Source organism: Hyperolius riggenbachi, chromosome 12 (genome assembly GCF_040937935.1).
Source record: "Hyperolius riggenbachi isolate aHypRig1 chromosome 12, aHypRig1.pri, whole genome shotgun sequence".
Classification (NCBI taxonomy): Eukaryota; Metazoa; Chordata; class Amphibia; order Anura; family Hyperoliidae; genus Hyperolius; species Hyperolius riggenbachi.
Window position 1 is genome coordinate 127520611 of NC_090657.1, and position 15090 is coordinate 127535700.

The window sequence follows — 15090 nt, forward strand, 5'->3', positions numbered from 1 at the left end:
CAGCACACTGCGTTCCAGCACTGAGAGAAGAGTGACATCAGCACTTGAACATGGGGAGCAGATGAGTGAGCCCACTACAGCGGACTGTATATACTGGGGCACCACCTATATCTGGCTACAGGCTACCTATTCTGGGGCACCACCTATACCTGGCTACCTATACTGGGGCTGGAACTACCTATACCTAGCTACCTATACTGGGGCAACACCTATACCTGGCTACCTATACTGGGGCACCACCTACACCTGGCTTGTTAACCGAGGCCTACCTGTATTTTGCTAGTATTTAGCTCCACCCACAACATGCCATGGTCACTCCCACTTTTTGCCGCATCATGCTGTGCATGCCCCTTTCTTCCGTGTCTGAGCCATGCACATTTTTCGCCGCAGCGCACTTCATGCACGGACACAGGGTGGGGTGGCTAGTGGGCGGGTACAGCAACCAGTGGGTGGGCCCAGGGAGGGGGGGGCAGGCCTGATGATGTGTGATAGGCCCCAAAATTTCTGAAGGCAGCCTTGCTAAGGGCACATAGCTAACCTGCACTAAAGGCAAATATACCCAGCTAATTTATACAAAGGGCACATATACCCAGCTAACCTGTACTAAAGGCACATATACCCAGCTAACCTGTACTAAAGGCAAATATACCCTGCTAACGTGTACTAAGGGCGAGGGCAGCCAATGGGGGGGACAACTGACACTGCAGTGATGGGCCCAGGGCTTCTGGGGGCCCTGGGCCCCCCCAAAAGCGATGGAAGGGCCGGCTGCAGGCCTGTGGCTCACTTACTAGCACACTGCGTTCCAGCACTGAGAGAAGAGTGACATCAGCACTTGAACATGGGGAGCAGGTGAGTGAGCCCACTACAGCGGACTGTATATACTGGGGCACCACCTATATCTGGCTACAGGCTACCTATTCTGGGGCACCACCTATACCTGGCTACCTATACTGGGGCTGGAACTGCCTATACCTAGCTACCTATACTGGGGCAACACCTATACCTGGCTACCTATACTGGGGCACCACCTACACCTGGCTTGTTAACCGAGGCCTACCTGTATTTTGCTAGTATTTAGCTCCACCCACAACATGCCATGGTCACTCCCACTTTTTGCCACATCACGCTGTGCATGCCCCTTTCTTCCGTGTCGGAGCCATGCACATTTTTCGCCGCAGCGCACTTCATGCACGGACACAGGGTGGGGTGGCTAGTGGGCGGGTACAGCAACCAGTGGGTGGGCCCAGGGAGGGGGGGGGGGGCAGGCCTGGTGATGTGTGATAGGCCCCAAAATTTCTGATGGCAGCCTTGCTAAGGGCACATATACCCAGCTAACCTGCACTAAAGGCAAATATACCCAGCTAATTTATACAAATGGCACATATACCCAGCTAACCTGTACTAAAGGCACATATACCCAGCTAACCTATACTAAGGGCACATATACCCAGCTAACCTATACTAAGGGCACATATATCCAGCTAACCTATACTAAGGGCACATATACCCAGATAACCTGCACTAAAGGCACATATACCTAGCTAACCTATACTAAGGGCACATATAACCAGCTAACCTGCACTAAAGGCAAATATACCCAGCTAATCTATACTAAGGGCACATATACCCAGCTAACCTGTACTAAAGGCACATATACCCAGCTAACCTATACTAAGGGCACATATACCCAGCTAACCTGCACTAAAGGCACATATACCCAGCTAACCTATACTAAGGGCACATATACCCAGCTAACCTGCACTAAAGGCACATATACCCAGCTAACCTATACTAAGGGCACATATACCCAGCTAACCTGCACTAAAGGCACATATACCTAGCTAAACTATACTAAGGGCAGATATACCCAGCTAACCTGCACTAAAGGCAAATATACACAGCTAATTTATACAAAGGGCACATATACCCAGCTAACCTGTACTAAAGGCACATATACCTAGATAACCTATACTAACGGCACATATACCCAGCTAACCTATACTAACGGCACATATACCCAGCTAACCTATACTAAGGGCACATATACCCAGCTAACCTGCACTAAAGGCACATATACCCAGCTTACCTATACTGAAGGCACATATACTCCGCTTACCTATACTGAAGGCACATATACCCAGCTAACCTATACTAAAGGCACATATACCCAGCTAACCTATACTGAAGGTACATATATCTAGCTAACCTATACTAAAGGGATCTATGCCTAACTACTTTTCTGTGTGTGTGTGTGGGGGGGGGGGGGATGGAGGTGCATTTAAAACGTCGGTAGATCTCCTGGCCTCGACGAAATTTAAAGTAGCTCGTAGTGTGGGCACCCCTGTGTTAAGAGGAAGAAGCAAGATAGGGATAAAGCATATTCGGCAGCGGTGTCCAAAACAAGGATAGCTTACATGAACTACCAGAATTCACTTTCAAACACTGCTAAACACTATGGTTGGGGCAAGAAAAAAGAGCTAGACAAGTGGGCTAAAAATAGAAAACTCATGACTAGGACATATAGAGAGTTACAGATACACAAATTTGGGCGCAAATCAGGAAGGCTACTAGGTAGGCTAGCAGGAGGGTCGTACCAAGCTTCCCATATATACAGGTTACAGAAACAAGATGGGACACTTGCAAATCACCCCAAAGAAATAACGCAAAAATTCCAGGAATAATAGAGCCGATTCTACAAAAATCCAGGCCACCAACTGCCTCAATTCTAGATAACATTCCATTAAAAAAAAAATACAGCCCAGCTAGAAACCATAAACGTGAGCATAACAGCGGAGGAGGTCAGGCAGGTCATAACTAACTTACATAACCATAAAGCACCAGGTCCAGATGGCTACATTTGCAAATTTTATAAGATCCTGAAGACTGAGGTCGCTCCCTCTCTGGCAATCCTCTGTAATCAAATATTAAGGGAGAGCAATTCCCAGATTCAGCAAATGAAGCCTACATCAAACTGATTGCTAAAAAGGGAAAGGACAGATTACTACCTGAATCATACTGCCCGATATCACTAATCAATCAAGACTTAAAGGAGTTATCACGCTAGAGGCACGTTGTGACAGTGGACAAACCCCCCACCAGTGAGAGGACTTTCCCCGAGATCGGACGCATCGCTGCTGGCCACAGCCTGGCGGTGCCCACACCAGTGGAGGGAGATACGTGACATCAGGCTGTCTACATGTGATATTTTATCTTCTACCTTGTAAGTAGAATTTTATCTGCACATATTAAACTATCTTATTGGTTTTACACTATGGAGCGCTCTACTGATCATCTTTAGATTACTTTTGCCAGCTTTGGAAAATGTCACTACCCTATGCAGGTCCTACAGCTTTTATTCAAACATGCCGATGTCACCAAGTTAAATAGCCAAGGTGTATGGAAGTTTAGGTATATCTGATGTGTGCAGAAACAATTTAGCATGCCTAGTCCATCAGGTAAGAGACTGGGGCCCATATGCAATTCACTTTTTCTCCTGTGTTTTCTCCTAGGAGATAATTTTTCATCTTCTATTTAGAATAACTTTTCAGCACTTTCCAATTAAATATCAAAAATTAGGTTAAACAGTACTGTGAAAATTATTTTAATTTTCTTGCTTGCTGGTGGTTTGAAAGGCATTTTATTGACACGTTTGAAAATATCTCCTGGGAGAAAACTCGGGAGAAAAAGGTAATTGCATATGGGCCTGAGTCTCAGAGACCAGCTCTTTCTCCTACTATATGTTGGAAAGTACTATAGAAGAGCCCTGGCATCTTAAGGGGATCCTCTACTCCTGATGGTCATCCCTTCCGACAAGGTTGAAACAGACTCAACTCATGAGGGACACAATTGTGGCATGGGAGGTTTGAAAACTCTTTGTTACCTTGGATGGTGTCTAAGTATATGCCGCTTTCGGGACGACCAAGCTCTACACCGGGAATGATGCAAGAGGTGTACGCAAAGTAGGAGGACCTTGGCATAGCAAAATTGGGGCATTTTTTCTATTTGGAAGAACACAGATGGTATACTTTTAAAGAGATACAAAACCTTTTTTCTGTCCCTTCCAGCCACAACATCAGAATCAGAATCAGAATCATTTTTATTTCGCCAAGTACAGCGGGAGCTGTACTCGGAATTGATCGTGGTTCACATGGCTTAGACATAGTAAAGAGGAACAAGATGCACACATAAACAATTAAGAACTACAGTGATGATATATATCTGTTCAACACAAGTGACAGTCCTGGGTCAGCAGTCAGTGCTTTACTACCTGCCGTGCAGGAGCAGTCCAATAATAATAACTGACCGAAAGACCCCGCTAGTGCATGCTAGTAGGCCGGCCTGTCAGGGGTTGGAGTTCAGCAGCCGTACCGCTTGGGGGTAGAAAGTGTTCTTCCGTCTGGTGGTTTTGCATGGTATAGACCTGAAGCGGCGGCCCAGTGGGAGGAGCTCGAAGTAGCGGCTGCCTGGGTGGGAGGGGTCACGGGAGATTGCTGCGGCCCTCTTCCTCATCCTGGCGGGGTGGAGGAGATCAAGAGGTGGAAGAGGAGACCCGATGATTCTCTCTGCGTCAGTTATGACTCTCTGCAGTTTCTGTCTATCGCTGGCTGTTGCGCCTGTGTACCAGACTATGACTGAGGAGCAGAGGATGGATTCTATAGTGGCAGTGTAGAAGCTGGTCAGCAGCTCCCTGGGCATGCCAAATCTCTTCAGTTGGCGCAGGAAGAACAACCTCTGCTGGGATTTCTTCTGAATTTTGGTGGTATTCTGCTCCCACTTCAGGTTGTTAGTGAGAGTCGTGCCGAGGAACCTCACAGATGTCACCCTAGAAACTTCGGTTCCCCCAATGAGGACAGGGGGGAGGGGGGGAGGGTTCCTCCTGAAGTCTACTACTAGCTCAACAGTCTTTGCGGCATTGAGTACTAGGTTATTGTCTACGCACCAGTTGCAGATTCTCTCGACTTCACTGCGGTACTCATGCTCTCCGTTGCTGCCAATTAGGCCGATGATAGTGGTGTCGTCTGCAAATTTGATGACTTTCACAGAGTCCGTGGATGATATGCAATTGTTGGTATAGAGGGAGAACAGTAGTGGTGATAGTACACAGCCTTGTGGAGCCCCTGTATTGGTGATTCTGACGCTGGAGTAGCAGTTACCGAGTTTCACCTGTTGCGTTCTGTTTGTCAGGAAGTCCTTGATCCATGATCATGTACGCCCAACTTAAGTCTTTCGTTAAGTAGAATCTTGCGAATGTAACCATCATAACGGCCCTGACTCCTTTTGACAATTTATTGAGGCCATGTCACAACAAATTGTCGTTGTTAGAACTCCAGGGTGCTTTGGCACAATTGAATGTGGCTCAAAATTTTAAGGGCTGGGAAAAGCATTTTGATGACAAGCTACTTGGGGAGAAGCTGGTGGAGGGCAACAATACTATCCGCAGGCTCAATATAAGTGATAAATGGAGGGAATCTCGTTTACTATTTATGTATAAGGCAAAATATGCCTTCGATATTAAATACAAAATCCCTCCAGTGAATTATGTGAATGCTTTTATTATTATTATTATTTTTTATTTATATAGCGCCAACATCTTCCGTAGCGCTGTACATAGTACAAACAAATAATGGGGAACAAATATACATAAGAAATACAAGACACTGTACAGTCATGACATTGAATAGAGTAAATACAGATACATACATAGTTGATATGTGGTTGGTACATATACATATGTTAAAATTACAGCAGTATGAGAAACACTAGGAGGAGGTCCCTGCCCTTGCAAGCTTACAATCTAGAGGGTAGTGGGGAGGAAACAAAGGGGAAGAAATGCTTGTCCAAAATGTAAATTGCTGAATGCTGATCTCTTTCATGGTGTTTGGAACTGCCCGTATATCCCAGATATTCTGGGTAGAGATCTCTTTCTTACAGAAGCTATGCAAAAAACTATACCACAACTACCCTTTTATACCTTTTAAACTATGTAGAGCCAGCACAGGATGAGGCCTTGCAAGTCTCCATTCCATATGTGGCACATTTCACCCTCCTGGCTGCCAGAAAATCCATTTTTAACAGATGGTTCTACTCCCCCTCCATATCAGACTTACATGATGAGATGTCATATTTAATGAAACTGGATAGATTGGATGCCACTTTGCATGTTGACAAAGGAACTAAATGTTTCTTTAAGAAATTGAAACCCTACATTCTCCTGACAATCCCACTGTAACGATTGGGGAATAATCTCCACAGTCGGCGCGCAACGTGTACGCTGACACTGAGGAAATCTCCCACAAGCGCTCAGACAGAGGACCCCAGTTATGGTGCAAATGCACCTGTGGAGGCACAGACCAACCAGCAGGAGGAGCTGTGGAGCACAGAGGGTCAATACCTCTGAATGTCCCACAGAAGTCAGATAGAAATCGCTCAGTGCGAGTGCAGCAATGAGCGATACTAAAGCAGCATAGAAACAGAGTAGAATGGAAACAGATTAAATGAATGTCTGTCAATCTGATCGTAGGCCTTGCAAGGACAGACATTCACACACAGAGCATAGTTACATAGTTACATAGTTATTTTGGTTGAAAAAAGACATGCGTCCATAGAGTTCAACCAGAGAACAAAGTAGAACACCAGCCTGCTCCCTCACATATCCCTGTTGATCCAGAGGAAGGCGAAAAAAACCTTACAAAGCATGATCCAATTAGCCCCATAAGGGAAAAAATTCCTTCCCGACTCCAGATGGCAATCCGATAAAATTCCTGGATCAACATCATTAGGCATTACCTAGTAATTGTAGCCATGGATGTCTTTCAACGCAAGGAAAGCATCTAAGCCCCCTTTAAATGCAGGTATAGAGTTTGCCATAACGACTTCCTGTGGCAATGCATTCCACATCTTAATCACTCTTACTGTAAAGAACCCTTTCCTAAATAAATGGCTAAAACGTTTTTCCTCCATGCGCAGATCATGTCCTCTAGTCCTTTGAGAAGGCCTAGGGACAAAAAGCTCATCCACCAAGCTATTATATTGCCTTTTGATGTATTTATACATGTTCATTAGATCCCCTCTAAGACGTCTTTTCTCTAGATGAAATAAACCCAGTTTATCTAACCTTTCTTGGTAAGCGAGACCTTCCATCCCACATATCAATTTTGTTGCTAGTCTCTGCACCTGCTCTAAAACTGCAATATTTTTTTTGTAATGTGGTGCCCAGAACTGAATTCCATATTCCAGATGTGGCCTTACTAGAGAGTTAAATGGGCAATATTATGCTAGCATCTCAAGTTTTTATTTCCCTTTTAATGCATCCCAAAATTTTGTTAGCTTTAGCTGCAGCGGCTTGGCATTGAGTGTGATTATTTAACTTGTCGATGAGTACTCCTAAGTCCTCCTCCAAGGTTGATGTGCGCAACTGTATCCCATTTAGAGCAGATAGAGCGATGTAGCAAATCACAACCGCAGTGATGCTCACTTCGCAAAGCAAGACAATATGGATTCGCCTGCCCAGCACTTGGCGGTCGACATCCAATAGACAAAACTGGCAAAGCAGGAGTGAGTAAGAAGATACACAGAAATACAACAGTCTGAATGCGCGTATACCAACGTATTGATATATCTCCACAATTCGAATACAAGAAAATAACAAAAGGCACTAGCATGCACATATATCGACGTAGAACCAATATATGGCGCAAGTACTAGCAAAATAACAAATGTGTGCTGTAGGTCTTAACTATTGTGTACGAGTCCCTGGGGTCCTGCCAGTTTGAGCGTACAAGGAAAACGAACTAAGATACACATAGACAGACGGACAGAACGCATGCTAATCGCTCGCAATACCACAGCGACAGCTAGCGTCAAGACAAGACAGACAGGTGAGGTAACCAGTAGCAACCGCTGCTATGGCTTACACGCCAAGAACACAGGCCAGCAGGATCCACCGCCTCTAACGCTAGGGCGAATGCGATCCACAAGGAACTTGACTAGAAGATTCACTGTCACCCAACGCAGGAGACCAGTGCAATCGCAGAGGACAAGACAAGACAAAGAAATATAAATCACAATACAATATCCTCCAGTACTTATATATTGGCCTTACCAATATATAAGTATTCTGGGTATCAAGGACCCAGGACTACAATCCAAGCTGGACTGACAATATGTCGGGCAACGAAGCAGACTCAGGAAGTAACATTTAAGCATGCAAGCACCAATCAGAAACAAACATGCAAAAGGCCAAAGAAGCAATCTGCATTCACTCAGCCCGCCGACTGCAGGCTGAAAGCAAGAGCTGCATCTCATGAACTCATGCATAATTATGCAAACAGCATAACATTTGGATTCAGAATAGCAGGCCAGACTATAAAGGAATGCAGAGGAATTGCAAATGGACAGAACACTCACTGTGAATGCCAGAAAAGCCATGCAAACAGCAGTCAGCATTGCCTGGCTGCAGTAGTGTCTGAAAGCAGAACAAACTCAGGGGAGATCATCACACCCACCAGCAGAGATTAACTCTTTATTTGAATCCTTTAAATCTTCGTTGTGGTATGCCTACCACCAACTACTAGGCACCTTGGGACCATTGCAAATCAAATGAGTGAAAGATCATTCTGCAGCCTACACTAGTATTCTTTTATTTTGTCCGCTACTGTTTTGGTTTTTTTGAACAGACTGAACCACTTCCATCAGATTCAGGTGTTAGTAGGTTTTGAGAGAGAGAGCAATCCAAAGAAAGTAATGGCCGGCACCATCCAGATAGTATTATAGCCCTCATAGCAATCATGCAAGATGCACAAAGCGACGTTTCGAGGCAGACTGCCTCTTTTTCAAGCTGTATCGTGCAAGTAATGATTACTTGCACGATACAGCTTGAAAATAGGCACCTCGAAACGTCGCTATCTGGATGGTGCCGGCCATTACTTTCTTTGGACTTCTGAATCTAGAGTGTTGCTGGATTGGCCAAGGCACATCACTGATAGACAGAGGAGTGCTCCACCACCCACCTACAAAAAGAGAGAGAGAGAGAGAGCAATGAAACAGGGGAGAGTGGGGGAATGAGGACCTGGGGGGGTTGCCTCACGGGAAGGGTTTTTAAACCCTCTAACTTCGCTCACCACCGTAGTGGGTAAAATGAATTGCAGCAAATCATGAGGAAAGGTTCAATAATAATATTTATTGAGCTACAATCCTGTTGTTATAATAATCATCAACGCTTTGACACAGGGACATAACAGATGCAGAGACACAGGCATATTATATAAAGACATTGTGTTTTTCAGTCTAACTATGCAATATTTGCATGCTACATTGCCACTTCACATACAATTTTATTTCTTTCACACAGTCTCATCTAATCTAGCTTTTAGCTCAACAGGTAATTAGTTTCACTCCTGCACAATTATAGCTAGAAAACAAGGGAACCAGGGGAAAAGTTGCTGGCACAGATATCACCCTGACATCAACAGAATAATCACATTTAACCCTGTAACCAAAATGTGAGCATTTGCAGGGGCTTTGAAATTCTAGCAAAACCCAAAATAATCAGCCATATTCTTTGCTGGTCTATAATTGCCCAATCATCATTCATTTTATTTCAACACTGACTTTAGTAACCAGCTTAAATGAACAGTACACCCACAGTGCTGCACCAAACAAGACACACACATACCCTGTCACACACAAGAAAGTTGCGTTACTTTTTCTCCCCTCTTTAACCTTTTATTTCACCAAATAAGATGCATATCCTATGAAGTAAGAGTTAAAGGTCAATGTTTTTTACAGCATGTACCCGTGAATGTAAACAAACATTTCTTGCCAAGCGCCCCCAACTGAGGAGAGCAGCATCTCACACTCACTGGCTCGCACACATTCCTTAGGAGCACTCACGCACAAACATGTTTTCAAACATTCCTCTATGCATTCAGTTAAACAAAACCAGACATATGAATACACAACTAATGAGGACTCACTATAATGGATTCACCATATAAAGCATTCACTAGAAACAACAAAGTTAACCCACCTGTCTTGTCCAGATTATATTACTATTTCAACTCTGCCAGTGCAGTCGGGTACTGTCACTTTAAGGAATTTGCTTTACAAGTTTAACCACAGCACTACAAGTTTCTGTGGAGAATATACTCCGAAATCTATGCAACAAAGACACAGACTGTGTTAAAAAAAAACTTAGTAGGAAGAGCTGAGATTCAGGTCTCTTGTTTCCCATCCCCGTTTTATCATCAAGAGTATGGGATTTTCTTTAACAGGGACCCCCTCTATAGAGTCTTATCTACATCTAGTGAGAACAGCAACATCACCCGCTTTAACAGGGACCCCCTCTAGAGTCTTATCTACATCTAGTGAGAACAGCAACATCACCCGCTTTAACAGGGACCCCCTCTAGAGTCTTATCTACATCTAGTGAGAACAGCATCACCCGCTTTAACAGGGACCCCTTCTAGAGTCTTATCTACATCTAGAGAGAACAACATCGCCCGCTTTAATAGGTACCCCCTCTAGAGTCTTATCTGTATCTAGAGAGAACAACCACATCACCCACTTTAATGGGGACCCCCTCCAGAGTTGTATCTACATCTAGAGAGAGCAACATCACCCGCTTTAATGGGGACCCCCTCTAGAGTTTTATCTACATCTAGAGAGAGCAACAACATCACCCGCTTTAACGGGGACCCCTTTAAGTACATTAACAACATTAAGGGGTTCTGCCCTAAGGCATTTGCATCACCTGACTTAACAGGGACCTCCTCTAGAGTTTTCACTACATCTAGGGGTTCAGCATCTCCTAATTTACTGTCCCATGACTCTGCAAGCTCACAACACAAATTTGCCTCTGCCAAAATATTGTAGGGGCTCTTGTTTCAGCCGGGAACCTCTACTTCTTTGGTTTTTTGATCCTTTCCTTTAAACATCTTAAAACACTACATTTTGAAATTGAGACACAGACTGTGATATCACAAGATATACTACTCAGTTATAAATATCAACACTCTTCCATCACCTCTCGTGAGGGGTAGCTCACAAGGCCTTGTGTACTGCTACTTGACCAGTTGTTTCTCTCACCTTTCGGTAGGCACTCGGACCGTCTCCTCTCACTCCTCCACTCCCTGGCCCATATGCAATTCCCTTTTTCACCTGAGTTTTCTCCTAGGTGATATTTTCTTAAGTTGTCATAAAATGCTATTTAAACCACCAGCAAGCAAGAAAGTGCTCAAAATAATTTTGATGGAACCTCTACACCAACTTTTTGGTACTTTTTGAGTTGTAAAATAATCAAAATGTAGTTAACAGAGAAGATGGAAATTATCTCCTAGGAGATAACTCAGGTGAAAAAATGAATTGCATATGGGCCCCTGTCTCTAAGGATCTCCCAGTAGCCCGTGCAATAGGGCTGCTTTCACTGAGCTCCCAAAGAGCATTTAAGGAAACTTTGGCCTGGTATCACAGTCCTAATTTCGGCCTCAAGTGGTTCACTCAGTACACGCTAACTGTAGATCAGGGTTCCCGGGCCAATAACCAAGCGCCTACACCAATGGACACGCTCAGCCTACCCTGGGACAGAGCCTGAATCTACCTATCAATTTAAAAATTTTGGGCAATCTGCCAAGTGGGCGGGGTTTTACCCAGAGGTGACCCTTGGCAAACTGCAAACTATTTACTAAACAATATTGAAATACCACAGTCCGTTCTTAAGATATTCAACTTTGAAACTTTTGGCAAAATGCCACCAGGTGCAAATAAGACTTAGAAGACTAACCATTACATCCCTGTTAGAATTTTTGCGATAACTATAACCATTACAGAGATATTCACATTTTAACCCTTTTCTGACTTTTCTTAAATTTTGAGCTCCCGGTGCATAGGGGAACCTCCAAGTGAAATATCAAGTCAATTCAAGAGGTTCAAAGTGATTTTTAAAAGAAAGAACTGCTCACAGCGCCAATTTATGTTTTTGCCTCACAGGAAGGGTTTTTAAACCCTCTAACTTCGCTCACCCCCGTAATGGGTAAAATGAATTGCAGCAAAACATGAGGAAAGGTTCAATAATATTTATTGAGCTACAATCCTGTTATAATAATCTAGGCTTGCAGAATCATAGTTAAATTGTATTTGAGTAATTAGTGAGTACCAATATTCTTACCAAGTATTGTAACATGACCTAGAGAAGATCGAGGGACCTCAGCGACCTCGGAGGGGAAAATACCTGGCTGGCAACACAAACGGACGGCATGTCTGCTTGTTCTTCAAGAGTCCCCCACTCGAAAGCATTTTCCCTCCTTTATATAGACAGAATTCAATGTCTGCGCAGGCGTAGAACATGTTTCATTCTTGCACCTGTGCAGGTAAGGGTGCGTGATCACCATGTGCTTGTATCAGTGCGCCTGTGCAGACAAGCCACATGACTGCTTGATCACAACGTGCTTTAGAAACGTCATAGAACATGTCTGTCTTTTGTTGTTTATGTGAGAACTTGCGCACAACATCTCATATTTTGACTGGTGTTTAAGATAGCAACATTCTCATGGTCAGTTGCCCATGAGCATGAAAAAACATGTTTACTAAAATAACCACCAGTGTTGTGACTAGCAGCATTTTATGGTCAGTTTTTCGATGGGAATGAACAAATGTGTTATTTTGAATTATAACTGCCAGTGTTGTAATGAACTATCATAGAACATCCAGCACTAAAAGAAGCTAACATGTATACCGTGAACAGTAATCTCTTATCAATCAATCAGACATTCATGTCACTTTTGTATATCAGGGGGGAAGTGTTTTCCGTTTGGCACTGTGTGATCACGAGTATGGGACATTGTGCAATGACTTAAGTTACAAGTGATTTTACATTTGTCTTGGTTCTATTGCCTTGTAACCAGTTGGAGAATATCATGGTGGTGTTCTTTATATAAAAATCTAAGAAAAAACTTTTTGGGGAAAAAAAACTGAAATGGATCAATCAGTGTTAAAATGTTTCCTGCTATTTGGGGGCTAACCCCCCCCCCCCCCCCCCATAAGTACCTAAAAGTGATTCCTCTTTTCCAGGGGCCTTTTAACTTAACATCACAAGAAGTGTACTGGGTTGCAGTTTCATTAAATTTAAAGCCATTTAAACCAATTTTAAGGACCTCTGTCGTGAAAATTTTAAAATACATGTAAGCATATACAAATAAGTACGTTTCTTCAAGAGTAAAATGAGCCATACATTACTTTTCTCCTATGTTGCTGTCACTTAAAGTTAGTAGTAGAAATCTGACATTACAGACAGATTTTGGACTAGCCCTTCTCATGGGGTTCTCAAGGTTCTATTTATTTTTAAAAGCACTTAGTGAATGGCAGTGGCTTTGCCCTGTCCAACTGCCATAAAAGTGTGCAGGGAGGCTGGCCAGCATCTTTGTATAAATATTTTTCAGGGAATGTCTTTATAAAGAATAAAGGCCTTGCTGAGAATCCCCCATGAAGAGATGGACTAACCCAAAACCTGTTGGTAATGTCAGATTTCTACTACCTACTGTAAGTGACAGCCACATAGGAGAAAAGTAATTTATGGCTCTTTTTACTCTAGTCTAGGAGAAATGTACTTCTTATTTTTATGTGTTTTAAATTTAAGATTTTCGCGACCGTTCCTCTTTAAAGACCCCAACCCATAGTAATCTAAAAACTGAGCAGACAGACTGAGCAGACAGAAACTTAAAGGATACCACAACTGAAAAAATGAAACGTGCGGTGGCTAGTGAGGGAAAATTAGATACTTAGTGCCTCTCTTTTTCCCCGCCGTCAGCCGCCGGTCTTCTCCAATAGATGCCGGTGTCCGGGCGACTCTCCTGACCTCTACCCCGGACATACTGCGCATGTGCGGCGCAGTATGTCCGGGTTAGAGGTCAGGAGACCACTTCTGTCAGCACTTAATTTCGGCAGAAACCAGTTCACTCCCCTGGCTCCTCCTTCATAGCGTCTTGCGCTCCACGGAAGGAGGAGCCAGGGGAGTGAACTTGCTTCTGCCGAAATTATGCACCGGCAAAAGCGGTGGAGAACGGACATACTGCGCATGCGCGGCGCAGTATGTCCGGGTTAGAGGTCAGGAGAGTATCTATTGGAGAAGACTGGCGGCTGTGTTTGTGTTTTTTTCTTTTTTCTTTTAAAAAACAAGTGTGATGAACAGAATGCTATTTATATTTGTCTTCATTGTCCTTACTTTGTACCTTTGTTCCTTAATACAAGAAGCTAAAAATATTTCTTTCTACACAGATCTTCACAGTCCAACATGACCAAAGCTCTGGATGCCTTCAGTAAGTGACTTGTCTGTAAAGATCAACCAGCAGATATGTGGTCAAGCTGACCATCTCACTTAACCTATTTTTGATGCTCTATTTCAGTAAAATCTTTGAAGCTCTCAGTCACAAAAGAAATGCTGCTGCTGAGTATTTCCATGGCTTATACAGGTAACATTCCCTTGGAGATCATGCCGTGTACTCAGGCCCGTTTTTAGGGCCGTGCGGCCCGTGCTGCTGCCCTGGGCGCTGCTGTGAGGGGGGCGCTGTAATGGAGGGGGGAGCCGGAGCTGTGGGGAGGGCAGCCTGACCTCTCCCTCCCTTTCCCCGGGCCGCCCTCCGTGCTCCCCCCTCAGACGCAGAGTAATTACGCAGCAGGAAGCTCTGTGCATAACTACTCACCTTCCTGCGTTCCACTCGCAGCTGATCTCCTCTCGTCATAGACGCTGATACACACGCTGCTTCCTGTTTAGCCGGAAGCAGCGTGTGTATCAGCGTCTATGACGAGAGGAGATCAGCTACGAGTGGAACGCAGGAAGGTGAGTAGTTATGCACAGAGCTTCCTGCTGCGTAATTACTCTGCGTCTGAGGGGGGAGCACGGAGGGCGGCCCGGGGAGAGGGAGGGAGAGGTCGGGCTGCCCTCCCCGCGGCTCCGGTTCCCCCCTCCATTATGGGGGGGTGGACCTACCTAACCTATACTGGGGAAAGCTGCCTATCTAACCTAAACTGGGGGGCACCTACCTATCTAACCTATACTGGGGGGCACCTACCGATCTAACCTATACTGGGGGGCACCTA

General features: G+C 44.3%; 1 protein-coding gene across 3 annotated transcripts in view; it reads left to right on the forward strand.

Annotated features, from left to right (window-relative positions):
- MFSD11 (major facilitator superfamily domain containing 11) overlaps positions 1-15090 on the forward strand; it is a 722948-nt gene that overhangs the window by 378264 nt on the left and 329594 nt on the right. For all 3 annotated transcript variants that reach the window (XM_068263650.1, XM_068263651.1, XM_068263652.1), the window contains exons 9-10: positions 14269-14309; positions 14397-14462. In XM_068263650.1, the coding sequence (XP_068119751.1) occupies positions 14269-14309; positions 14397-14462 (107 nt within the window). The remainder of the gene's footprint in view (positions 1-14268; positions 14310-14396; positions 14463-15090) is intronic.